At 40.8% G+C, this 27,742-nt stretch overlaps 1 protein-coding gene across 1 annotated transcript in view; it reads left to right on the top strand.

The window, feature by feature from the left end:
• The first annotated feature begins 4,876 nt into the window (after positions 1–4,876).
• GPNMB (glycoprotein nmb) overlaps positions 4,877–27,742 on the top strand; it is a 30,004-nt gene continuing 7,138 nt past the window's right edge. Inside the window, exons 1-8 of the mRNA XM_007945928.1 lie at positions 4,877–4,946; positions 13,091–13,243; positions 14,135–14,278; positions 18,317–18,490; positions 22,795–22,953; positions 23,299–23,610; positions 26,632–26,730; positions 27,531–27,633. Coding sequence (XP_007944119.1) covers positions 4,877–4,946; positions 13,091–13,243; positions 14,135–14,278; positions 18,317–18,490; positions 22,795–22,953; positions 23,299–23,610; positions 26,632–26,730; positions 27,531–27,633 — 1,214 coding nt within the window. The remainder of the gene's footprint in view (positions 4,947–13,090; positions 13,244–14,134; positions 14,279–18,316; positions 18,491–22,794; positions 22,954–23,298; positions 23,611–26,631; positions 26,731–27,530; positions 27,634–27,742) is intronic.

Raw genomic sequence — 27,742 nt, 5'->3', positions numbered from 1 at the left:
GTGCCTCAATCACTGTACCACCAGAGTTCCTTAGAAATTATTTTACTACATAAAAATTATGTTCCAGGCAAGTTTTTTTGTTTGTTTGTTTTTAATACTCAATGCCTACTTTCTATAAAATAAAATATGCAGTATGTTTTGTGCAATTGGCCTCAAGTGATACAGCACATAAATGCTTTGATAGCAGTTACTAGAAATTATCTAACCAAAACCAAACCAAACTCACTGCCATCAAGTCATTTCCAACTCATAGCAACCCCTCCTGGGGTTTCTGAGGTGGTATCTCTACAGAAGTAGATTGCCCAATCTTCCTTACCAGGAGTGGCTGGTAGGTTTGAATCGCTAGCCTTCTGGTTAGCAGTCAAATGCCTTAGGCACTGTGCCACCAGAGCTCCAAGAAATTATCCAGGTTGTTCCAAAAGTTATATGGAATTTCCCAGATATCCTAATATATACTTTTGGGTAACTTTCTCAGCTACTTGAGGCATGTGCATCTGTTTTAAGCACATTCTGGCAGAATATATATGTTATTATCCATATATGTATCCCACAATTTCAAATGATTGAGACACACACACACACTTCTTTGTGTCCTCCTAAGGGAAAGGAGAAGTGGCCTCTTCCTTCTTCCTAGTCTGTCTCAGTCTCTAAGCTGTGTTGAAACCTGCGCACCATGTGCAACCCTGCTGGCATTTGAAGCACCGGTGGCACAGCCTCAAGCCTCACAGCAATGTGCAAGCCCCACAGGATGACAAACTGACAGACAAGTTTGTCTCCCTTAGCTGTTAGAAACCTCTCCGCCCTCCCCCTACCTAATTCCTACCTGGATCCTGCCACTTTGTGGTCCCTGGCCGCTCCCTCCCTTTCCTGGCTCTTGGGGCTGGGGCCTGACTACCTCCCACCCCTTACCTGGATCCTGCTACTCCTGTGGTCCCTGGCCACTCCTTTCCTTTCCTGGCTCTAGGGGGTTGGGGCCTTGCCTGCCTCTCACCACTTCTCAAAAAATTGGCCCAGGAAAACCTTATGACTAGCAGAGAAACACTGTCTGATACATTACTGGACAACTTTGTGAATAACTTGGAAGCATGGTCCAACACAGTGCAGGAAGACCAGCACCTTCTGTTGGAAAGCATTCAAAATAGGGCTGGGAAAGAGCTGCCACATCAGAGTAGAACCAACCTTAATGATATAGATAACGTAACTCTCAGGACCTCCATGTGCTGACATGGCATGACTCAAATTGAGGAGAAACAACTGCAAACATCCATTAATAATTGGAACATGGAATGTACGAAGTATGAATCTAGGAAAATTGGAAGTTGTCCAAAAATAAATGAAATGTATAAAGATTGATATCCTAGGCATTAGTGAGCTGAAATGCACTGGTTTAGGCCATTTTGAATCAGACAACCATATGACCTACTATGCTGGGAATGACAGTTTAAAGAGGAATGGCATGACATTCATTATCACAAAGGATATTTCAAGATCTGTCCTGAAGTACAATGCTTCAGTGATAGGATAATATCTGTATGCCTATAAGGAAGACCAGTTAATACTACTGTTACTCAAATTTACACACCAACCACCAAAGCCAAAGATGAGGAAATTAAAGATTTTCACCAACTTCTGCAGTCTGAAATTGACCAAACATGCAATCAAGATGTGTTAATTATCACTGGTGATTGGAATGCAAAAGTTGGAAACAAATAAGAATCACCGGTAGTTGGAAAATTTGGCCTTGGTGACAGAAATAACACTGGAGATCGCATGATAGAATTTTGCAAGACCAACGACTTATTCATTGCAAATACCTTTTTTTTTAACAACACAAATGATCACTATACACATATACTTCACCAGATGGAGTACACAGGAATCAGATTGACTACATCTATGGCAAGAGGCAATGGAGAAGCTCAATATCTTCAGCCAAAACAAGGCCAGGAGCTTACTGAGGAATAGACCATCAACTACTCATATGCAAGTTCAACTTGAAGACAATTAAAACAAGTTCATGAGAGCCAAAATATGGCCTTGAATATATCCCTCCTGGATTTAGAGACCATCTAAAGAATAGATTTATGCATTGAACACCAATGACCGAAAACCAGAATTGTGGGATGACATTAAGAGCATTATCCATGAAGAAAGCAAGAGGTTATTAAAAATATGAGAAAGGAAGAAAAGACCAAAATGGATGTCCGAAGAGACTCTGAAACTTGCCCTTGAGCAGAGAATAGCTAAAGTAAATGGAAGAAATGACAAGATAAAAGAGCTGAACAGAAGATGTCAAAGAGCAGCTCGAGCAGACAAAGCCAATTACTATAATGAAATGTGCAAAGACCTGGAGTTAGAAAACCAAAAGGGAAGAACATGCATTTCTCAAGCTGAAAGAACTGAGGAAAAAACTTAAGCCTCGAGTTGTAATAGTGAAAGATTCTATGGGGAAAATATTGAATGATGCAGGAAATATCCAAAGAAGATGGAAGGAACACACACAGTCACTGTACCAAAAAGAACTGGTTGATCTTCATCCATTTCAGGAGGTGTCATATGTTCAAGAACCAATGGTACTGAAGGAAGAAGCTGCACTGAAGGAATTGGGGAAGAACAAGGCTCCAGGAATTGACAGAATATCCATTGAGGTGTTTCAACAAACGGATGCCCTGCTGGAGGCACTCACTCAGTTATGCCAAGAAATTTGGAAGACAGCTACCTGGCCAACTGACTGAAAGAGATCCAAATTTGTACCCATTCCAAAGAAAGGTGATTCCACAGAACGTGGAAATTATCTAACAACATCATTAATATTGCATGCAAGTAAAATCTTACTGAAGATAATTCAAAAAGGGTTGCAGCAGTATATTGACAGAGAACTTCCAGAAATACAAGCTGGTTTCAGAAGAGGATGTGAAACAGGGGATATCATTGCTGATGTTAGACAGATCTTGGCTCAAAGCAAAGAATACCAGAAAGATGTTTACTTGTGTTTTATTGACTATGCAAAAGCATTTGATTGTGTGGAACATAACAAATTATGGATAACATTGAGTAGAATGGGGATTCCAGAACACTTAATTGTACTCTTGAGGAACCTGTACATAGACCAGGAGGCTATTGTTCCAACAGAAAAAGGGAACACTACATGGTTTAAAATCAAGAAGGGAGTGAGTCAGGGCTGTATCCTTTCACCATACTTATTCAATCTGTATGCTGAGCAAATAATCTAAGAGGCTGGACTATATGAAGAGGAACATGGCACCAGGATTGGAGGAAGAATCATTAACAACCTATGATATGCTGAAAGTGAGGATGCTTGCTGAAAGTGAGGATGATTTGAGGCACTTACTGGTGAAGATTGAAGAATACAGTCTGCAGTATGGATTACATCTCAATATAAAGAAAACAAAAATTCTCACAACTGGACCTATAAGCAGCATTATGATAAATGGAGAAAAGATTGAAGTTGTCAAAGACTTCACATTGCTTGTTGTACAATCAATGCCAAGGAAGCAGTCAGGACATCAGATGACGTATAGCACTGGGCAAATCGGCTGCAAAGGACCTGTTTCAAATGCTGAATAGTAAAGATGTCTCCTTGAGGACTAAGGTGCGCCTGACACAAGCTGTGGTATTTTCAATCGCCTCATATGCATCTGAGAGCTGGACAGTGAATAAGGAAGACCAAAGAAGAATTGATGTTTTTGAGTTGTGGTGTTGGCGAAGGATGCTGAAAGTACCGTTGACTGCTAAAAGAACTAACAAATCTGACCTGGAGGAAGTGCAGCCAGAATGCTCCTTGGAGGTGAGAATGGCCAGACTTCGTCTCACCTACTTTGGTCATGTTGTCAGAAGGGACCATTCCCTGGAGAAGGTTGTCATGCTTGGTAAAGTAGAGGGTTGACAGAAGAGGGGAAGGCCCTCAATGAGATGGATTGACACAGTGGCAGTGGCGATGGGCTGAAGTATAGCAAGAATCATGGAGCTCGTGCAGGACCTGGCAGTGTTTCATTCTGCTGTGCATAGGGCACCTAACAACAAGGGAAGGAACGTAAAAGCATTGGCTAGCATTGAATGGGCCTGAGGCAGTGCTGCCTGAGAAACTTCTCAGCCTGCGTAGAGACTTAATATGGTAAAGAGAGAAATTCTCCTACTTCCTACTTTAAGGGGAATCCAAGGGAATAAAAAGTGCTTAGTCATTGTCATTGTTAGTGATCTGTGCCTGCGTGTACCACCACCATATTTGTTCCCTTTTAAAAATTTACCTCAACAAGCTGCTGTCGGCAGTCTTGGAAGCACTTAGCCACAACTGTTCCTTTCCTTGTGCAACAAAGTAAAGCAACCTTTCTTTCCCCAACTTGGTCTTAACAGAGTCACTGAGCAGGACCCGGAGTTCCTGACAACAGACCTGGCCATCTAAATTCTAGAATAAGATCCATAATGTGACATCTCAACATGAGCTGGGTGAGTGAGTCAGTGAAGGAACAAAGCTACATAATAAATTGGCAATCAATAAGGTTGCGGGATTGGAATTTTATTTAGTGATGAAAGTTAAACTAGGGTCTATAGAAAGGAAGCCCCCCTAAAACCAGTAAATGCAGAATCACAAAACTGAAATGGTGTGCATCGAAAAGTAAAATAAACGAATAGATGCCAAGAATGAGTGAGTCACAAGCACATGAGTTGTAAGAGGTTGAACTCAAGAGACCAGATCAGCGAACACTGCTTAATACCATCACATGATGTGCCCCGAGGCCCTGTATTTAATTAAAATAAGGAGGGAGGCTCCATAGAGGCCAGAACACTGTTCTTAGGGGATGGGGCTAGAGGAGTTTAAAGTTAAAACTTGATTGCCTGTCTCTGAGAAATCAGCATGGACTGTGTCTACTATTTCCTGGGATTCCTGCTACTGGCTGCAAGATTGCCACTTGATGTTGCCAAAAGTGAGTAATTCTCAGTTTCTGTGTTTAACCATTCCTGAAGCCACAGGGATAATGATGTCTTCTGAGCCAGAATTCGGACAGCTGCTCCTCAAGATGGCTTCACAGACTCACATGTTTCTTTTGGAAACCTTTGGGAATGCTAAAACTATAGCAAAATGCCACCAGCTTGATTCTTTGCTTCATGTTCATAGAAAGTAAAAACCGTGCCGACCTCTCTTACAGAGCTTTGTTTCCACTGCGATGCACCCTCCTGCCAGACAGCAGGCCTGGGTGAGGGCACGGCCTCTAGCCCCAGAACAAAGCAACCCTCCTGACTAAGCTTTTTCTGGCTTTCTTCCAACAGGGTAGAAACCTCACATGAAATGGGGCCCAAGTCTGGAGACACCCACTCTAATAACCCCAACCCAGAAGCAATTTCTAATCCCACTGCTCTTCACAGACCTGTAGGAACCTGTTGCCGCTAGTGAGGTTACCGAGAGAAAAGCCCAAGCCCTGGTTCCCTACCCAGGTTACACATTACAGGCTGGCAGACTTTAATAGTGTTGAATCTTTGGAGATAGGGCTGGAGCATCCCTGTTTAAAAAGATCCCTTGTGAGGTGAATGCACAGCCAGGGCTGAACTCTGAGCTAGAGCACGGCCCACTCATCCAGTGCAGGGAATGGGTGCTGATAGCAGTCCTTGTCATCCAGGTAAAGTTAGTGTGCAGTGGGAGAGCAAATTATTTGTACATCACCCAGAAAGTCTACCCCACTGCAAAGGAGTAATGACATTCACTACATGAAAAGTCTGTGGGGTTCTAATTCTACCAGACAACTCCTTGGGGAAGAGATCAGCAGAAAGAGGAAACTCTGATACTCAGACCAGACCAGATAGGGGCTGAGAAGGGACCTAGCTCCCACCGTGTGTCACTCACTCTCTATGTGGGCTGCTGCATATAAGAGTAATGTATTACTCTTATAATCTCCACAACCAATTTGTGGAGCAGATTTTCCTCTCCCTCGTCAACGGGTTGAGGAAATGACGAGCCTCAGGTATTGCTTTTCACCTGTTGAGCCCAGGTCTGAGAGAGGAGGATCCTGGACATCGTCCTGGGTGCCGGTGCACATCTTCCTTTCACGCCTTGGTCCTGCGTCAAAGTCCTTTAATCCTGTTGCCCTTGCAGAGTTGGAGGTCTCTGTGTGGTGCAAACTGCTTGTGCTCATCTAATAACCAAAAGGTTGGCGGTTGGAACCCACCCAGCAGCGCTGTGAAAGAAAGGCTTGCAATGTTGTTGTTGTTGTTATTTACCGTCAAGTCTTCCCAGACTCATAGCGACCCCTCCTTGGGTTTCCGAGGCAGTATCACTACAGAAGTAGGATTGCCCAACCTTCCTTCCGAGAAGTGGCTGGTGGGTTTGAACCGCCAGCTTTCTGGTTAGCAGTCAAGTGCCTTAGGCACTATGCTACCAGAGCTCCTAAGGCGTGCAATATGCTTCCCTAAAGATTCCAGCAGGAGCTCTGTAGCATAGTGCCTAAGGCACTTGACTGCTAACCAGAAGGCTGGCGGTTCAAACCCACCAGCCACTCCTCGGAAGGAAGGTTGGGCAATCCTACTTCTGTAGTGATACTGTCTCGGAAACCCAAGGAGGGGTCGCTATGAGTGGGGTCCGACTCAGAGCACATAACAACACAACAAAGATTCCAGCAGAGACAACCCTACAGAGCTCGGTTCTACTGTGTGACATATAGGGTGGCTATGAGTCCCAGTCCACTTTAGGACAACGGGTTTGGTTTGTTTTTTGCAGTGTTGGCTCAGTGGCCATGTGCTGGTACGGAGAGGAAGTGTAGTGGAGCCCAAAAAAGGCCCGTGCTCCTCAGTACAATTGGAGGGTGGGGTGGGGTGGGGCTGGAGAGGCAAAGGAGAGTAAGGGTGGGAACCAGAGACTGAGGAGGAGGAAGCGGGCCAAGTGGGGCGGGCGGCGGAAGCGGCGGGGTGGGAGCCTGGGGCGGCTGAGTAAAGGGATTGGTGGGGGAGGGGGAGTGAAGGAAGCTGGAGGGGCGCGGTCACTTCTGCTCCGAGCTACTGAGGCAGGAGACTCGGGTCAGGACCCTGGCCCGGAAGACCCCACACGCGCACACCAAGACCCTGCTATCTCCTAGTTTCCGACTGAGGCTTACAGAAGATTCCCCCTTTTAGACATGGTAGTCCAAACACAGAAATGCAGGGAGCTGGTTCCAGGGTTTGGAGAACCGCGCCCGTGCCCTGCAAAGGAAACTGACTACCCGGTGATCTGTGCCTGCGGGTGCTGCTGTGCCTTAAGCGTCCTCCGGGCAGCCTCGGGACGCTTCACTGTGATTTTCCCGTTTCACAGAGGAGAAATGGGCGATGAGAGGACAAGTAACCCGCCCCAGGCCACACAGTTGGTAAGCAGGAGAGATGGCCTTCCATCCCTTCTACCAGTGTTTGGAGTTGCACCAACTTGGGTTCCCTGCCAGCCGTGGGATCGACCTACAAGAGACTTAATTTCGTTGGTTGTGTTTTCGTTTCCTCATTTGCAAAACTGGGTAAAAAGGTTCTTGTGAGACGTGTGAGATCAACTAACAAAGTTCTGGGTATGAAAGGTTGTAAGCTGCATGTAGCCCCTGACTCACGGCTACCGTGTTGTTGGCCAAGTGGGACTACTCCACAGGGTATTCTTGGCTATGATCTTCATGAAAGCAGATTGCCAGGCCTTTCTTGAGAGGCACCACTGGGTGGGTTACAGGTGTAACTGTTCCTTGACATGGTGCATACCACTTGTGCCACCTAGGCTCTCATGGGATAGGTACATGGTAGTAATTGTTACTGTCCTGACAGACCTGTACCCCACTCTCCTTGCACCTCCCAGGATAGACTCCCTTAGAGTCTGCAATCCCAGCAGACAGAGGGACAGAGAATTGGCAGGTCAGTGGAAGATGGGACACCCTGTTCTAGGCCACCATCCCTCTGCCATCCTCACTTTGTTCTGCTCAGTAAAGCAGATTAGCCAGAGGTGGAATCCTGGCTATTGGCGTGAGAGGAGCCCCCAACCCATTAAACTCTGTGACAAAATCTGGACATTCTTGACTTGACTTTGCCCCAACTAAATGTTCTGGCCAAGAAAAATAAGAACCCATAGGACCTATGTATCAAACACCATGAGATTGTTTGCCATACATCCTGCGTTTTCTGCTCATAACCCCTATATACAGAAGGAAGGAGGCGTTGACAGACGGTTTACAAGCAGTCCCAGCCACTACCTCTCTGCTCTGAACAGAGGATTTCTATGACTTTTCTCTCTACTTCTCATAGAAATGCTGGGTGTGACTCCGTATTTACATTCACATCCATTTCTCCTTTTTCTTTTTAAGTATGCTTACTATTGGGTTTGTTTTATTTTAAATTAAACATTTTATTTTGAGGTAATTGTAGATTCACCTGCAGTTGTAAGCAATTACACAGAGAGATCCCATGTACCCTATCCCAACGGTGACATCTTGCAAACAATAGCACGATTTTCACAACCAGGATATTGACATTGATACAGTCAAGACATAGAACATTTCCTTCACCCCAAAGATTCCTCATGTTCCCCTTTTATATCCATAACCATTTCCTTCCCTCCCCACCAACCCCTGGCAACCCTAGTCTGTTCTCCATTTTTATAATTTTGTCACCTCAATAATGTTATATAAATGGAATCCTACAATATATAAAGCTTTGAAATTGGCATTTTTCACTAAACATAATTTCCTGGAGATTCATCCAAGTTGTTCGTGTATCAAAGGTTTGTTCCTTTTTTATTGCTGAAGAGTACTCCATGGTATGGATAACCATTCATCCCTTGGGGACATCTGGGTTATTTCCAATATAGGACTGTTACGAATAAAGCATCTGTGAATATTCATGTTCAGACTTGTATGTGAACATAAATTTTCATTTCTGAGGAATAAATGTCTACAAGTACAATTGGGCATTGGCATGGTAATTCCATTTTTAGTGTTATAAGAAACTCCTACTCTGTTTCTAAGAGTGACTGCCTTATTTTACTTCACACCAGTAATATCTGAGAGATCCAGTTTCTCTGCATTATCTCCATTTGATGTCACTATTGTTTTGTTTTAGTCATTCTGATAGTTGTGCAGTGCTTGTTATTGTGGTTTTGACGAATGCTTCCTAAATGGCTATCCCCTTTGGTAAAATATCTGTTCATGGTCTCGTGTCTGTTTTCTAATTGGATTGTTAGTTTATTTGACTGTGAAAATTCCTTATATATTTTAGATACAAGTCCTTTGTTGGGTTTGTGGTTTGCAAATATTTTCTCCCTATCTGTAGCTTGTTTTTTCACCCATTTTATATGGTCTTTCATAGAGCAAAAGTTTTTTTAATTTGATGAGATCCAGTTTGTCAGTTTTCCCTTTCATGGACCATGGTTTTGGGGTCAAGTCTAAGAACTCTTTGCCTAGCCCCAGATTCTGAAGATTGCCTCCTATGCTTTTTTCCTAAAAGTTTTACATTTTATATTTAAAACTCAGGTCCATTTAACTTAATTTCTATAGAGGGTATAAGGTTTAGGTCAAATTCATTTTTTTTTGCCTATGAATTGACTGCTAACCAGAAGGCTGGTGGTTCAAACCCACCAGCCACTCCTCAGAAGGAAGGTTGTTGGACAATCTACTTGCATAGTGATACTGCCTCGGAAACCCAAGGATGGGTTGCCATGAGTTCCAGTCCAACTCGATGGCACATAAGAACGATAACAACATGGATGACCAGTTGTTCTAGCACCATTTATTGAAGAGGCTATCTTGCCTCCATTTAAATGATTTTGCACCTGTGTAAAAAATCACTTTGGTGTGTGTGTGTACATCTCTTTCTGGGTTCTCTGTTCTGTTCCATTGCCTTATGGATCTATCCCTTGTCATCCTCTTTTTTATGTTTGTATTTTTCCTTGATTTCTGACATTTAAAATCAGAGGAGAAATCTGTATGTTGGTTGTGTTTCTGCAAACAGTGACTTTCAATGAGAAGCTGAAGAAGAGGGAGACTCAGGAACAGTAGAAAGAATTGGATCTGGGCTTCAGATGTGTGAAGGTTCATTTTTGTTTGATTAAAGGCGACCCTGGGAGAATCATATCACTTCTGTAGGCCTGAATTTCTTCATCTATAGAATGAATGTGTTTGAACTGAACAATCTACGTTCTCTTGTGATTAAACACCCTATGACTCAATTCAAGTGAATTTCCAATTAAAAATATATATCTATTAACATACATTTCTTTCCCTCACTTAGTATCTGTGTCTAAGTAGGAACAATCTCACAGAATCACAGGGCATTTGGTTTTTGTCTGATTTGAAGGCCCAGGGAAGACGTGTGGCCGAGTTTTATAGAAACCATTTTGAGACTCCTGGTTCAATGTTCTTCCCCTGTAAGAACAGAGCAACATGCTGCTCCCTCTTCTACTAGACATAAGAAAGAGGTTAGGTGGAATTCATCCAATATGACTCAAAGAGAGCACCTCATAATACCAACCTTGTGGGAGGCCTCTTCCAAGACTTAAAAGAAGACAGAGTCTCTGGCCTCTAGTCTCTAGGAGTTCATAGCAAGTCAAGACATAAGACCATGAAAATTGATGAGAGGACAATTGAAGGCAGTATATAATTAGGGGATAAGGAACTCTGACAGTGCTGTGGTCAAAGTATTGCGCTGTTAACCAAAAAGTTGGCAATTTGAACGTACCAGCTGCTCCACGGAGACAGATGAGGCAGTCTGCTTCTGTAAAGATTTATAGCCTTGGAAACCCTATGGGGCAGTTCTACTCTGCTTTTAGCTGTGAACCCAAATATGTTAAAGAGTAAGACAGTTTCTGTTTCATACAATCAGTCCAGAGGCGGCAGGGCTAGCGCAGCAGCTCAAGAATGTCACCAAAGACTCCGTTTCTTTCATCTTTCCACAATGCCACCCTGATGTGCTGCTTCCTCAGATTTGTGCTGATGGTTAAATGTTGCAGCCACAGCTCCAGGTATCACATCATACACTACCATCTCTAAAATCAATTTTGAAGGGGAGAAATGGAGTTTATTCTCACACGTCTCTTGTTATGAATTAGCAGTACATTTCCCAGAAGCCACCTGCATACTTCCTCTCAGTTTCAGTTAGGATTTCATTATGTGCTCCTGCCCAAACTTTAAGGGGACCTGGGAAAGTAAGACTGTGGAATTTGGAACTGTTATAGTAGAAATTCTGCCAATAAAGAGGAAAAAAAAAAAAAAAGAGGAGGGAGAGAGGCATACAAAGGTGTGGTCCAGTTCTCAAAGAAGGGAGAGACTATGTGACTACCAGAGTCATCAGGTAAAAAATCAAACATCATCTCAAGATTAGAAAGAATTTTAAAAGGAGTAGTATATTATAAATACTAGAACAACCACTAAAACAAAATTTTAAAAAAAACCAAACCCCAAAACTAATAAGCCAATGCTGTCATTGTGCCATCGAGTCCTCTCTGACTTACTCATCTCCATAGGTTGCCAAGGCAGTATCTCTACAGAAGTAGATTGCCCAGTCTTCCTTCCCAGGTGTGACCGGTGGGTTTGAACCTCCAACCTTCTGGTTAGCAGTCAAGTGCCTTGAGCACTACGCCAGCCGAGCTCCCAATAAGCCAATTGTTGTTGTTGTTGTTGTTATGTGCCGTCGAGTCGGCCCCGACTCATAGCGACCCCTCCTTGGGTTTCCGAGGCAGTATCACTACGGAAGTAGGATTGCCCAACCTTCCTTCCGAGGAGTGGCTGGTGGGTTTGAACCGCCAGCCTTCTGGTTAGCAGTCAACTGCTTTTAGCCACTATGCTACCAGAGCTCCTAATAAGCCAATAGTGGAGCTAAAATAGAATGAAAAAAAATCCCAAAAAATTGCAGGAGAAGAAGATAAAAGGAATAAAGAAATCATCAGACAAATAGGAGCAAATAGCAAGATGCTAGCTTTAAACCCACAATATCAGTAATTAAATGTAAATTATGCAAGCACTGCAGATAAAAGGCACAGATTGTCAGGCTAGATAAATATCCCAAACCAAAAAGCCCATTGTCATCAGGTGGATTCCAACTCATAGTCACCCTTTAGGACAGAGTAGAACTACCCCATAGGGTTTCCATGGATGTAATCTTTACGGGAGCAGACTGCCACATATTGCTCCCTCAGAGCTCTGGCAGAACACTGGTGGGTGCCAACTGCAGGCCTTTCAGTTAGTGGCAACTGCTTTAACCACTGTGCCACCAAGACTTGAAAATAACTACCAACCAACTTGACATAAATGGTACACATGTCCATGGAGCATTCACCAAGACAGACTGTATGCTGGGCCATGAAAAAAATTAGATTGTTCAACAGTGGACTGGATACGTGTCTCTTAGGATCCTGGAGCCATTCCTGTGTCTGGCTTTCCTTTGACTGAGTGAACAATTCAGAATGGAAGAAGTAGAAAAACTGATTTGAAGATCACTAGTATCAGTGTTTGCCTAGTGATATTGCATCAAATTCCAAGTATTCAAAGGATATATTGAGAAACTAAATAATGGCTAAGAAATACTCTCACTCATACTCACTGCTGTTGAGTCGATTTCAACTCCTAGTGACCCCTCCTTGGGTTTCCAAGGTGGTATCTCTATGAAAGTAGTTTGTCCAGTCTTCTGAGGAGTGGCTGGTGGGTTTGAATACTAGCTTTCAAATTTTTTCTTAAAGTACATAAAGAGAGAGAATCTGAATGCTTGCATTCAAGATATAACCAGTATCTTGTTTAAGAAGCACTTTTGTTTATTTGATAAAGGGGCCCTGGTGGCCCACTGATTAAGTGCTCAGCTGCTAACCAAAAGATGAGCACGTTTGAATCCACCAGACACTCCACAGGAGAATGACGTGGCACTCTGCTTCCATAGAGATTACAGCCTTGGAAACACTGAGGCAGTTCTGCTGTGTCCTATAGGGTCATTCTGAGTTGGAATCATCAGCAATAGGCTATTTACTTGACATATTGGAAATGTTATGCATATGGTTTCCAACCTTGCAGAATCAACGTTCCTTTCGCTGTTGTTAGATAAGTACCGAACGAGGAATACAGTAGACAATTAATTTGTTTTTCAAATATTGATACAGGATTCCATGAAGTACTGAGCAATGAAAGACCTTCTGCTTATATGAGGAACCACAACCAATTAAATGGCTGGTCTTCAGATGAAAATGATTGGAATGAAAAGCTCTATCCAGTGTGGAAACGGGGAGACTCTAGGTGGAAAAACTGCTGGAAAGGTAAATGACAAGATCCAACCCAAACCACGATCATTTCCTATTTAAGTAACTCTTGAGATTGATGAGCCTGTTAGATCACGTGAGAGCACTTTAGTTACCAAGCGGGATGGCACCTGGATTTGGAAATCTTCCCTATATGCCAATATTATCACTTCCTAACCCATAGGACGGGAGCTCTGGTAGCATAGTGGCTAAGGCACTTGACTGCTAACCAGAAGCCTGGTGGTTCAAATCCACCAGCCACTCCTTGGAAGGAAGATGGGGCAATCTACTTCCGTAGTGACACTGCCTCGGAAACCCAAGGAGGGGTCGCTATGAGTTGGTCCGACTCGACGGCACATAACAACAACAAGAACACAACCCATAGGACGATGTTTAATTTCCTAGAAATGTTCATTTTGGTAGCTCTTGGAATAATTTGGAAAATGAGTAGTTTTAACCTTAAACTTTCTGATCTGTGGTTCCAAAGCATTTTACCATCTTAGAGTTGCAGTTGATGAGAAAACAAATTATCTCTCAATGTACATAGAAGATTGAGTCCTTCAGTGAATGGTTTGAGATTAAAAAAAAAACAAAAAGACCCCACAAACCTTTAAAACTTGACTCCTCAATCCAATTAAGCAGAAATTCTATTATTGCAAATAAATATTCTTTCTGTGATTAGAGAATTATTTAACTGGTTTAATTTGCATTTTTTAAAATTCATCTTTTTAAAAGTTGTACTCTGAGAGCTGAAATTAATAGGAATCCAGAAAATAAATTTAATGTATTATAAAAGGGGATTTGGGTCCTATAGTCTTTATTAGTAGACTTAATTTTTCTTTAAATGTTTTTTGTTGGTGGAAGGAGAAAGAGATGCTCCATCATTGACCTCCATTTTTAATGTCCTAGGAGGCTGTGTACGGGCAGTCCTGACCAGTGATTCCCCAGCACTGGTGGGCTCAGATATAACATTTGTGGTGAATCTAGTATCCCCCAGATGCCAAAAGGAAGATGCCAATGGCAACATAGTCTATGAGAAGAACTGCAGAAATGGTAAGGAATATTATTCATGTCACAAGAACATGAGTTGATTTTGTTTTTTAAAATTTTTTTTGTGACTAGGGTGAATGTTTACAGAGCAAATTCATTTCCATACAGCAGTTCATATGCATTCTGTTTCATGACATTGACTGCAGTTCCCCACAGTGTAACAGCTCTCTTCCCACTTCCTCCCTGTAGCCACCTCTTCCCTGTGTCTTTTGCTATGCGTTCCTGCCCCCTGAGCTATCTTCCTATGCAAATACTGCCCTTCTATTCTCCCATGATTGATCATTCTAAAGAGTATATCTACCTGGTATAAATATTCACCCTATATGCCTGTTTATTGTTTGACTGGAAGCCATGGGAATGAGTTCGGTTCCAGACCTGAAAGGTAACTAGGGGCCATAGTCTTGGTGGTCTTACCAGAATCTATCAGACCAGTAAACCTGGTCTTTATTATTATTGCTATTATTTTCAGTTTTGTTCCACCTTGTTCTCCCACTCTATCCAGAATCTCCTGTACTGATCACTTTCCAAGTTGTTGATGATGGTAGCCAGGCACCATCTAGTTCTTCTGGTCTCATGGTCACATAGGCTGAGGTTTGTATGGTCTGCTAGTTCTTTGGACTAATTGTTTCCACATGTCTTTGATTTTCTTCATTCTTCTTTGTTCTGGACAAGGATAGACCCATTGTTGGATCTAGATGACATCTTGCAAGCTTTTAAGACTCCAGTCACTACTCACCAAAGTAGGGTACAGAACAATGTTTTTGTGTAGTATGTTATGCCAGTAGAGCTGGATGTCCCCTGTGACCATGATCTTGAGCTCACAGGTCCAACAACTCACTCCATCAGGGTGGTTGACTGTTCCTAAGAAGTTATCATGACTTTGCCCCATTAGTTCTAGTTATATAGACATTCTTACAGCACATACAAATAGGTAGGTAGAAATATCATCTGCCCAACCTTATATATGGTTATGATTATATTCCCTTTTACCTAGACATACCTGATCATTCAGCCTGTCTACCTATCTATTCACCCATAGATGAATGTTTGTTATCACTGATAACACAGTATTTATTGTATGTGTAAAAGGGTTTATCTTTTTTTACTGTACCTCTTGGGCACTTCTCTGTGTCTTCCTTTTCCTTAGTGTTATTGTGTTAGTCAATTGCTTTTGGTAAATTGCTTTTCCCTTCACTCAAATCAATACTTGTCTCTACCTATCTAGCAGTGTTCACTCCCATCCCCTCCCTTTCCTGGTAACCAACAAAGAAAGTTTCCTTCCATATATAAACCTTTCCTTGACTTTTACAATAATGTACTAATATAATATTTGTCCTTCTGTGATTGACTTATTTCAGTTGGAGGACATTATTTCTCTAAGTTCATTCACGTTATGTGGTATTTCACATATTCTCATTATTCTTTACTGTTGCGTAGAAAAACACGGGTTTTGTCTTACAACAACTGGAGACCCATCTCATTAACCTCAGTGCTCACAAGTATTTTTGTAAGGGTCAGATGCTGCTATTGTCCTTCCATACTGTCCTCCTGAAATTGCATGAGAGGGTCAAGGAGAGAATAGTTCTACCCAGTAGCTACATCAACATCAGTCAAACCTACCACAACAAACTGTGGCTGTCAGCTGCTTGAAAGTCTCTTCAAAAGCCATGTTGTCATATCCAGCTTTATCTTAGCATACAGTGGCATATACCTCATTGATTCTCAGATTATGGCTTTATTATGTGAATTCTCAAGTAATAAAAAATAGCCAATTTAACAGATTTTTGTTGGTCATTTTAATTTCTGTTCATGAGTATTAAGCAAATGCTGTATGGCTAGCACAAATGCTAAAGGGTGTATATGTTGTGTTGTTTTGGTTTTAGTTAAAGCAGATAACTTCTTTATACATGTTAAAGAGCACAAATGAGCACATTTAAATTATCCGGTTAAACTGTACATTCTCTAAAAAAAAAATAGAGCTAGTTACTGAGATTTTGCTGATTGAAAACTATTAAATGTACTTATAGTCTGACTAAATATTTCATTATTTAGAGCTTCTATTAAACTGTTGATGTGTCTGTTCCTTATCACTTTATCACCTTCCCATGAGGAAAACGTTACATTCTGTGTGGAAAGGGTTTGATATCTAAAAAGTATTAAGTACTTAATATTTTGTAGCATTTTTTCCCTCTTTCTTCTTTTCCAAAAAAACCTGACTCTTATAAATGTTTCAAGTGACATTCAAGCCATCTGAGTACTTTTATAGTGATAGAGTACTTGTGATATATGAAAATCTTTATAAAATAGCCATCACCACTAAAAGGAACTCGAGCTCTTTGAAGAAGTGACTGAATCCAAGTCTAAGGCAGAAAAAGGACCAGGTGAGCCTGGGGTACCTTATTGTGCCAAGAAATAAAGAAGTTCTCAAACTAATGGTGTCATGTCGAAAGGACACAGGAGCCAGCTTGAAAGGGCTTCCACTGGCCATATTTGGGACAATGTAGGAATCAAAAAAGAATAATGATATAATACATTGATGAAAACGACTCTTCAAAAAAAACTCAGTGACTATTGCCTAATGTGTAATAAAAAAAAATTGGAAATAAATAGTGATGATGGTTGTATAACTTTGTGAATATAATTAATGCTACTGAATTACACACTTTATAATGGTTAAAATGACAAATTATATGTTGTATATTGTGGTGTAATAAATTACATGATATGGCTTATCTAGACATAGTATTTGTACCTCCCACTTTGCTGTGAATAACAGTAGCTGCTGTTAAAGTCATCCACCTGGAGCAACAGAAAGCAGTCTTCTGGGAAGTTCGCTCTCTCCCAGGCGTATAGAATTCTGATGTTGGGCTTGGTTAGTTTGGCCACTCTGCCAAGCTCAAAAGGAGCCCTCCTAGAGGCAGAAAGTGTCTCTCTGACTGCTGGCTGAGAAAGAGGTGCTGCTGAGAGAGATGTGAGGGACATGCACTGTTGAGTGAGAGATGTGCTACTGAGAGAGACTGTCAGCTGAGAGACAGGCAGCTGAGAGAGACTGAGTACACTCCTGAATGTAAATTGTAGCCTGTTGCTTCCCTAAGAAACCCCAAAATATGTGAGTTTTGTGTGGCCACTACAGTGAATTATTGAACCCAGCAGAGAGGTGGTGGGTACCATGGGAGGAACAGTTGGTGTCAAGGTTAGTAGGAGGGCTGGAGGGTGGCAGCATGTCTGGCTTCATAGGAGCAGGCATTGGGCTGCTGATGGTGATTCTGTCCTCCTCTTGTGTAGTTAGAGGAGGTCAGAAGATGTGGCCTCCCTGCCCCTTTAGCATATATATTTTACCACAATAATGATAAAAAAAAAAAGTCAGTTCCATGAAACACAAGAGGGTGGAAAGATTGTTCTAGATGAAAAGTTATTGATCATGGCTTGTTTAAAATGAAAAATTTCATACATAAAGAAAAGTAGAAAGTAGAGTACGTTGAGCAACTAAATACCCTTTACCTGGATTTAACAGTTAGCCATATTTGTGCATTCTTTTCTGGGTCATTTGAAGAGATATAATGGCCAAATGTAGTGTGAAAAATTAGTCTGTGGTGGGGGTGGTAATGGGTTGTGGTTTGGTAGGAGAATGCTCTCATTCTTAGGAAATGCATGCTGAAGTGTTTGGAAATAGAGAGTCATTATGTCAAATGATTTGGAAAAAAAGATAGAAAGAGTATATCAAAATAAAAAGACAAAGCATCCTTCAGTTTGATTTGAATAGTTTTGTGATTTGGTGACCCAATGTTATTGGGAAAAAAAATATTGTATTGAGTAGTATCTCCAAATTAAACTTACCCAGAATAACTGCTTTATATAAAACTTTTTATTGAAATATAACATATATGCAGAAAAGTATACAAGTTACAAATGTACTACCTGATGAATTCTGAATATTAGATTTTTAATTGTCCAACTAAATTTAAACTGGTTATGAGGTTTCTCGTCATTGGACATTTTAAGTCCAGATACTAATCATGATTTGCTTCTTTCTCTGTTTAGATACTGATTTGTCTCCTGACCCATATGTTTACAACTGGACAGCCTGGACAGAGGATGGTAACTGGGGAAATGGCATAGACCAAAGCTATTACAATGTTTTCCCTGACGGAAAACCTTTTCCTTACCCGCCTGGATGGAAGAAATGGAATTTTGTCTACATCTTCCACACACTTGGTAGACTTTTTATTTTATTTTTTTCATATTTCTTCTTGATTCAATCTACTTCAACATTTACAGAAATATATCAGTATTGATTGGTATCAGTACATCATTATCAACCCATCAATATAACCTCCATTATCTGCTTCAAATGGCCATTTAATTGCTCTCTAAACTCCACTGGTAATTCAGATAATTTTGTCCCCATAACAAAATAATTTTCTATCTTATCTCCTCTGGGCACATTGAAATATATTTGGTTGAATGCATGCATAGACAACAATTGTCCTTTCTTTCACAGCCAACGGTCATATTCTAGACCAACTGTAGATGTTGAAGGAACAAATGAATTCTTTAAAATCTACACGTGTGGTTGGACTTTTCCAAGTTCTCTTAGCCTTTTCCCTGCACTATTAGTTATCTAGTGTTGCTATAACAAATACCACAAGTAGGTGGCTTTAACGAGCAGAAATTGATTTTCTCACAATTTTGGAGGCTAGAATTCCAAATTCAGGGTGCCAGATCTAGGGGAACCTTTTTCTGTCAGCTCTGGACGAAAGTCTTTGCTTCTTCTGAGCTTCTTTCTGCTTCTGGGTAATCTTCATGTGGCTTGGCATCTCTCTTCCCCATCTCTGCTTTTCACTTATTTGTTTAATTTCTTTTATATTTTAAAAGAAATTGACTCAAGAACACCCTATACTAATCTTGTCTCAGCAACATAACAAAGACAATTCATTCCCAAATGGGTTATAATCACAAGCAGAGAAACTATGATTTATAACATATCTTTTGGGAACAGAATTCAATCCATAACAACTACCTATCTTTACATTTTCTTCTCTTTTCTTATTCTATAATTGAGAATTTTAGTACTGAGAATATAACAACAGTTCCTTTGTTAATTTTCCTTAGTTTGGGTGGAGGGTGGAGGATAAAAATAAAATCTTGGTTAGCCTTGCCAAATCCCAAGGACATCAAAGAATTAAACTAAGAAAAAAAAGTGTATTTTTTTAAAACAAAAATACTCAATTTTTTTTCCTGTCTAAAATAGTAATATGAAAAAAATGGTAACATTTATTTATTTGAATGCCCATGAATGGGCATTTTTAACTCATTAATTTTTTATGTTTTTAAAAGAAATTTTTTAAATTAAGGAAATTTAACATAGTACCTAAGGCATTTGACTGCTAACCAGAAAGCTGGAGGTTCAAACTCATCAGCCACTCCTCGGAAGGTTGGGCAACCTACTTCCGTAGAGATACTGTCTTAGAAACCCAAGGGGAGGTGTTGGTAGGAGTTGAATTGACTCAATGGCAGTGAGTTTGGTTTTTAGTTTTAAAGAAATTTATGCTCTTGTAGGAAATTTGGAAAATGCAGAAAAGTGCAAATAAAAGATAAAAAGATAAAAATTATCAGAAATTAACAACAGAGATTATCATTGTTACCATGGTAGTGTTTTCTTTAGAAATATTTCTTGTAATGTGTACAAATTTTTGCTTACCATCATGAGCATTTGAGTATGTCTTTAAAATTTCTTTATACATATTATTTTAATGGCTGCATAATATTCCATTGTGTAGAAATAAAATAATCTAACTGTTCCAGTCTTCTCTGATACAGTCTACCCTCTTACCTTTTTATTTTTTAAAATCACAAGTGGCACTCATTTAACTTTATTATTGTTGAAGGAATTATTTTTAGAAAGAGCAAAATTAGGTTATTAGCAAGACTTTTATGTTCTTGGTTTAAAATGTCACCAGATGACAAGTATTTTAAAACTCCTACCAATAGAGTAGCTCCAAATTTCTAAATGGTTTTGATTTCATAAATTATACAAAGTGCCTCTTTCTTTTACTTTTTTATACATAAACTTTATATATATATATTTATCTCAAAGAAATGGTTTACATGGTTGCAGAGTCTGGCAAGTCCCAAATCCGTGGGTTAGATGTCAGACTGGAGGCTTCTCCTAACTCATTTGGCTGCAGGGGCTGATGAACCCAATTGGTAAGTCAGAAGGCAGGCTACTGGTTCACAGGCTGCAGAGGCTAACAAATCTCTAGAGCAGCAAGCAATACGGCAGGCCACTGGCTCAAGTCCTAAGAATCAGAGGTCAAATGATGCGAGCTCAGTACAGGATCCAAAGTGAGCAAAAAGCCAGAGAGCTTTGCCAGAATATGCATACATATTGGATATAGGCCATACTTCCCAGGAAACTTCCTTTCAACTGAATGGCTGCTCATAACAGATTGCATTCTGGAGGTAATTACCTTATATTAGGTCTCATTATGGAAGTGATTACATTATGTCAGATCACAAAATGGGGGATGACTATATCATTACATAACTGCCAAACTACGTCATAACTGCCAAACCACTGAGAATCATGGCCCAGCCAAGTTGACACACAACCTTAACCATAACATTCACCCCTTGTCAATTTGCAGTGCCTGTTTCTTAAATTATTTACAAGTCCAAACAAAATGTGAATGATACCTATCAGTTGCTTTAAAATTGACTTCTTTTACCATGACATCACATCCCTGTCAGTCAACTCAATATATGTCATGATTTCTTTGACCTGTCACTCCCACGACAGAATTCTGACAATTTGCATAAAGTGACTTTCACTCGCTAATATTCCAGTTTCTTTTTAGAAACAGCCGGTGGGTTTGGACTGCCATCATTTTGATTAGCACCCTAATGCTTTAACCACAGCACCACCAGAGCTCCTTATAAATATATAAACCAAAAAAACTATACTCACTGCCATCAAGTCAGTTTTGACTCATAGCGACCCCTGTGGGGTTTCCGAGGCTGTAAATCTTTACAGAAGTAGATTGCTCCATTTTCCTTTCATGGAGTGGCTGTTGGGTTTAACTACCAGGCTTCTGGTTAGCAGTCAAGACGACCAGAGCTCCTTATAGATATATGTTGTTGCTGTTGTTGTTATGTTCCGTCAAGTCGGACCCGACTCATGGTGACCCCTCCTTGGGTTTCCAAGGCAGTATCACTACAGAAGTAGATTGCCCCATCTTCCTTCTGAGGAGTGGCTGGTGGGTTTGAACTGCCAGCCTTCTGCTTAGCAGTCAAGTGCCTTAGGCACTATGCTACCATAGGTCCCTATAGATATATAGTATATATAAATATAGATAGAAAACCAAAACCACACCTGTTGCTGGTTCCAATTCATGGTGACCCCATGTATTACAGAGTAGAATTGTTCCATAGGGTTTTCTTGGCTGTAATCTTTGCAGAAGCAGATTGCTAGGCCTTTCTTCCATGGTACTGCTAGGTGGGTTTAAACTGCCAACCTTTAAGTTCGGAGTCAAGGGAAAACCATTTATGCTACCTTGGGCCCTAAATATATACATAGATGTTGTTGTTGTTGTTATGTGCCATTGAGTTGGCCCCGACTCATAGCAACCCCTCCTTGGGTTTCTGAGGCAGTATCACTACGGAAGTAGGATTGCCCAACCTTCCTTCCGAGGAGTGGTTGGTGGGTTTGAACCGCCAGCCTTCTGGTTAGCAGTCAAGTGCTTTAGCCACTATGCTATCAGAGTTCCATATACATAGATAGTTATAGTAAATAAGGTAGATTTTTTCAGTAAATAAATTTAACTCCTCTGGACACTCCACCATTACAATAATTGTTTTTTACAGAGAAAAAAAAAATTTTCTAAATCACTTTCTTATAAAGAGTATTTGATTAAAAACTAAAGACCGGGTGTATTATCCCAATAAACACATCATAATCATATTAATCAAATATATACAATTACATTTCTGTACCAACCTCATTCTTTTTGGCATCCCTCCTCACCTTGAGACGAAGGGACAGTTCTGTTGGAAGTTGTAGCACAAAGAGGCGCCTCTCAGAGGATTAGTTATAAATAAGGAAAATGTTAGCTCTGATACTGAGAGATGAAGCCATAGAGGCAACATTAGTTGAGGAAGAGTATCAGTTAATTCTTAGACTTCAGGGGAAGATGGAAATTCAAAACAGTCTTGTTAGAAAAACAGCAATTTCTAGGCAAAGGCTGATTCAAATAAAGACATTTTACGTTAATGGAATGTTAACTTGGCTAAAAAGAAACTGAAGTGTTAGTGAGTTACCTTGTGGCTTTGTAAGATTTTATATAGAAATGAGCACTAAGCCATCTTCTTTCCTAAAACAGCCAGGACTATATTCACATCCTGTTTTTTCCATCCCCAGAGCAGTCTTTTCTAAGTGGTGGTCAGTAGTCTTTAAGAAAGAACCGCGGTATTCTAGAACAATGTGATACAGCCAATAACTGAAAAATTCCATCCTCTTAAAGGTCAGTATTTCCAGATATTAGGACGATGTTCGGTGAGAGTTTCTATAAACACAGCCAATGTGACACTTGGCCCTCAACTCATGGAAGTGATTGTCTATAGAAGACACCGGCATACATTTGTTCCAATTGCAAAAGTTAAGGACCTGTATGTGGTAACAGGTGAGTGAACAATAAATTAACTGAGAATAAAGTACATCATACAAGTATTGTTAACTCTTAGAGAGAGTTAGATTAGGACTCACGTGGGACTTCTTCCCAGATTTATACAATTAATTATGTTGTATTCTATCCACGTTTTCCAGAATAACTTAGGAAAATTAGAAAAATTAAATATAAGGGAAAATGATGTTGAATAATCTTTCATTTTAATTTTTTTAATCTCAAAACATCATTGAAGTCATCCACTTAACATTAAGCAGTCAACAACAGCAAGAGTTTTTAAAAAGAAGAAAAAAAATAAAAGCAATCATGCATTCTTTCTCTTTTTTTAAATGTATCTTTTAGATCAGATCCCTATACTTGTGACTATGTCCCAGAAGAATGATCGAAATTCATCTGATGAAACCTTCCTCAAGGACCTCCCCATTAAGTTTGATGTCCTGATTCATGATCCTAGCCATTTCCTTAATGAGTCTGCCATTAAATACAAGTGGAACTTTGGGGATAATACTGGTCTGTTCGTTTCTAATAATCACATTTCAAATCACACGTATGTACTGAATGGAACCTTTAGCCTTAATCTCACTGTGCAAGCTGCAGTGCCTGGACCTTGTTCTCTGCCTTCATCCAGGCCTCCAAAGCCCGACCCTTCTTTAGGTGAGCATTTTTTAAAAAATTTTTATTGTGATTTGGATAAAAGTTTACAAAGCAAATTCATTTTCCGTACAGCAGTTCATATACATTTTGCTTCATGACATCAACTTCAATTCTCCACAGTGTAACAGCTCTCTTCCCACTTCCTCCCTGTAGCCACCTCTTCCCTGTGTCCTTCTTTCCTATGCAGTCCTGCCCCCTAAGCTGTCTCCCTGTGCAAATACTGCCCTTCTGTTCTCCTATGATTGATCATTCAAAGGAGTGTATCTACCTGATGTAAATGTTCACCCTATGTGCCTGTCTATTGTTTGGCTGGAAGCCACACAAGTAAGTTCAATTCCAGACCTGAAGGGTAACTAGGGGCCATAGTCTCGGGGGTCTCATCAGGCTCTATCAGACCAGTAAACCTTATCTTTTTTATGAATTTGAGTTTTGTTCCACATTGTTCTCCCACTCCATCCAGGATCTCCTGCACTGATCCCTTTCCAAGTGGTTGACAGTGGTAGCTGGGCAACATCTAGTTCTTCTGGTCTCATCATGGTCATATAGGCTGAACCTTGGACTAATTGTTTCCAGGCATCTTTGGTTTTCTTCATTCTTCTTTGCTCTGGATGAGAAGAGACCCATTGTTGCATCTAGATGGCCGCTTGCTAGCTTTTAAGACCCAAGTTGCTACTCAACAAAGTAGATTGTAGAACTATGCTTTTGTGTAGTGTGTTATGCCAATTGAGCTTGATGTCCCCTGTGACCATGGTCCCAAGCCCACAGGTCCAATATCTTGATCCATCAGGGTGGTTGACTATGCCTAAGAATTTATTGTAACTTTGCCCCCTGTTTGTTCTAGCTATATGGACATTCTTACAGCACATACAAATGCATATTTGTAATTGAACTTACTCCTGTGGCTTCCAGCCAAACAATAGATAGTAGAAATATCATATGCCAACCTTATATATGGTCATGGGCATATTCCCCTTTGCCTAGACATTAGGTAAGCTTTTTCCAAGTGGTCTTTGAGGAAGTTTCCTGAACAGCTAAAAAATATTCACATAGGTTGTTATTAGGTACTTTTGAGTTGGTTCCAAGTCAAAGTGATCCCATGTGATAGGGTTTTCAAGGCTGTAATTTTTATGGGAGCAGATTTCCAGGTCTTTCTCCCACAGAGCCACTGGGTAGGTTCAAACTACCAACCTTTCAGTTAGCAGCTTAGCACTTATGTGTTTGCTCCTATTAGATCCCTAGGTAAAAGCATTGTGTAGAGATTCTGCAATGATTACATTCTGTACATGTTGATTTTTTTTAACCATTTAATCACCATTTTAAGCCTTTAGAACAAGAATTCGAACCCATTTATTGCAGCTCAACCCCCTGCTTAGAATTAACGTTTCTACTCCAGATATACGGAATCAGAATATACATTTTAACAAGATCCCCCACCTACCTGTAAGAATCACCTGAGAGATGCAAATTCTCAACAGGGGGTCAAACTGGAATAAACCAGTTAGAAGCTCTGCTTTAGAACATGGAAGTAAATAGACAGTGTTTAAAGCCATTTTGCAAGTAGAATTTAGTGACTTAGATAAACCTCTTTGACCCTCCTGATTTGCGCTGGTCCTTCCTATGTGTACAGATGCCCTTCTCCTTCTAGTCCATCCCATTCTGTTTGTCTCCCGTATTTCAGAGCTATGAGAAGATATATTTATAGGCATACCTCAGAGATATTGTAGGTTTGGTTCCAGATCACCACAATCAAGTGAATATTGTAATAAAGTGAGTCACACAAATTTTTTGGTTTCCCAATGTATATAAAAATTATGTTTGGTGGTGCTGTGGGTAAGGCTTTTGTTTGTTAACCAAAAGGTCAGTGATTCGAACCCACCAGCTGTTCAGTGGGAGAAAGATGAGGCAGTCTGCTTATGTAAAGATTGACAGCCTTGGAAACACTATGGGAGTGGCTATGAGTTGGAGTCAATTTGATGACATTTTTTTTCTTTGAGTCTATTAAGTGTGCAATAAGCACTATGAAAAAGTTTGAACTATTGTTGAGAATTACCAAAATGTAACTCAGAGACGTGACGTGAGCACATGCTGTTGGGAAAATGGCACCAATAGACTTGCTTAATGCAGGGTTGCCACAAACTCATTTTATAAAAAGCACAGTAAAGCAAAAGGCAATAAAACAAGGTATGCCTGTACGCCTATGAACACTTTACTCCCTCCTACATTTCTTTCTCTGTTCCCATTCTCCCTCCCTAACCTGCCCATACCCACCCAGTTTGTTCATGAAAACAAAGCCACACTTGAAACCAATTTCCAAATGGCCTCAAAAAAGAATGTACCTTGAGAGTATTTCTGCAGTTAGCAAGCTGGAATGACACCAGACATTAAAATTCTTCTGGATATAAGGCATAATTAATTAAATCCCACCAGCTATCTATAGTATATGAGGACATTCAAAAACTTCTTAAAAGTCCATTTTGTGACAGGTTAGCTTCTATTTCCCCAGTTGATCATTAACAGGTTGTTTGTGTTGTTGTTATTGTGCCATAGAGTCAGACCCGACTCATAGCGACCCCTCCTTGGGTTTCCAAGACGGTATCACTACAGAAGCAGATTGCCCAATCTTTCTTCCGAGGAATGGCTGGTGGGTTTGAACCGCCAGCCTTCTGATTAGTAGTCAGGTGCCTTAGGCACTACGCTACCAGGCTTTATTTCATCATGATTGTTGTCACACACATTTAAATACAATTTCTACCTTTCATTTGTTTCCTGTGTTTATACAGGATATGGAATTTGTGTTTACTTATGTAATTTAGCAATTATAACCATAACAGTTCTCATATCTGTATGAACCATTACACATTTCGATAAAATTTTTGGAGCAATTTGAACAGTAAAGAATTGATGTTTTTCTAAAGAGCAAATAGAGCTGATAGACAAGTGTTCTGACTTTGGTAATATCGTGTGTATCTCCTTTTACATTCTTACCAACTACTTTGAAGTCTTATCTTTTAAATTCTCCAGGTCCTGCTGGTGATAGCCCCCTGGAACTGAGTGAGATCCCTGATGCCAGATGCCAGATTTATAGATACGGTTACTTTAAAGCCACCATCACAATCGTAGGTAAGGCTAAGAGCAGACAATCGTAGGTAAAGCTAAGAGCAGCAGGGGTAGGGTGTGAGAATCCATTTAAGGCTAACTCAGGAGAGTAGGCATGGAGAGCACAGGCCCCCCCTGCCTGTCAGGAAATGCCATGCCACCTTAGTGTGTGGGTTTCCACCTGCCTATCCGGGCCTTCCTTGGACACCTTGGTAGAAGTGGCCTTTTGTAAAGTGCAGGGATATAATGAGCCTGCACTGGACCTGGCCCTAGCCCTCTGCCTCTTAGCAATGTGGATGAATATAGGGGTTGAAGGAAGGCCAGTATTGAGTTCCTGCAACTTCTAGTCCCTCCCTCTACCTAATTTTCCCAAAGTCACACGTGTGTGTACAAAAGGGGAATGGAAAGGATCACCATGCAGGGTTGCACATTGTGTGCAGAAAAGACAGACGAGGTGGAAACCCCCACTGCTCCCTGGGGCGAGGATGCCTCCACCTGAGAAAGACCCTGAGCCTGGGACTGCATCCATCCCTGGAGCTCACCATTTCCTGAGCCACCTGTCCACAGGGGATGCTGCTTTCTAAGGCATACAGAGGCTTCGGGAATAAAAATCTAAAGACTAAAGACAGCTCAGTTTTACTTTTGAAAATGCTGCATGGACATATATCCAAAGCTAAGGGGATAGACTTCTGGATCTGGGGTGTTTCAAAATTTTGGCAAGAAGCATGTCTCTGTTTTACTGTTTGACTTTCTGCTTTGTTAAGGGGTTTTGTTTTATTTCTGTTGTGTTGTGATGTGCTTTCCCGTGGGGGTTATTTCGTTAGAGGGAATCCTAGAGGTAAACATCATCCAGATGACAGACGTCCTGACGCCAGTGCCACAGCCTGAAAACTCCCTGATGGACTTCATCGTGACATGCCAAGGGTCGTGAGTACACTGTCTCATGCAGAGGGATGGGTCAGTTTGAGGACCCCAAACCAGAGCAAAGGCCTTTACCACCACTCTCCCCTTCTAAGTGGATTTAAATACCTAATTA

The sequence above is a fragment of the Orycteropus afer genome, unplaced genomic scaffold (genome assembly GCF_000298275.1).
Source record: "Orycteropus afer afer isolate SDZICR_OR568_19922 unplaced genomic scaffold, OryAfe1.0 scaffold00008, whole genome shotgun sequence".
Lineage (NCBI taxonomy): Eukaryota > Metazoa > Chordata > Mammalia > Tubulidentata > Orycteropodidae > Orycteropus > Orycteropus afer.
Note: the sequence above shows the minus strand (reverse complement) of the source record. Positions and strands in the feature narration are given on the sequence as shown.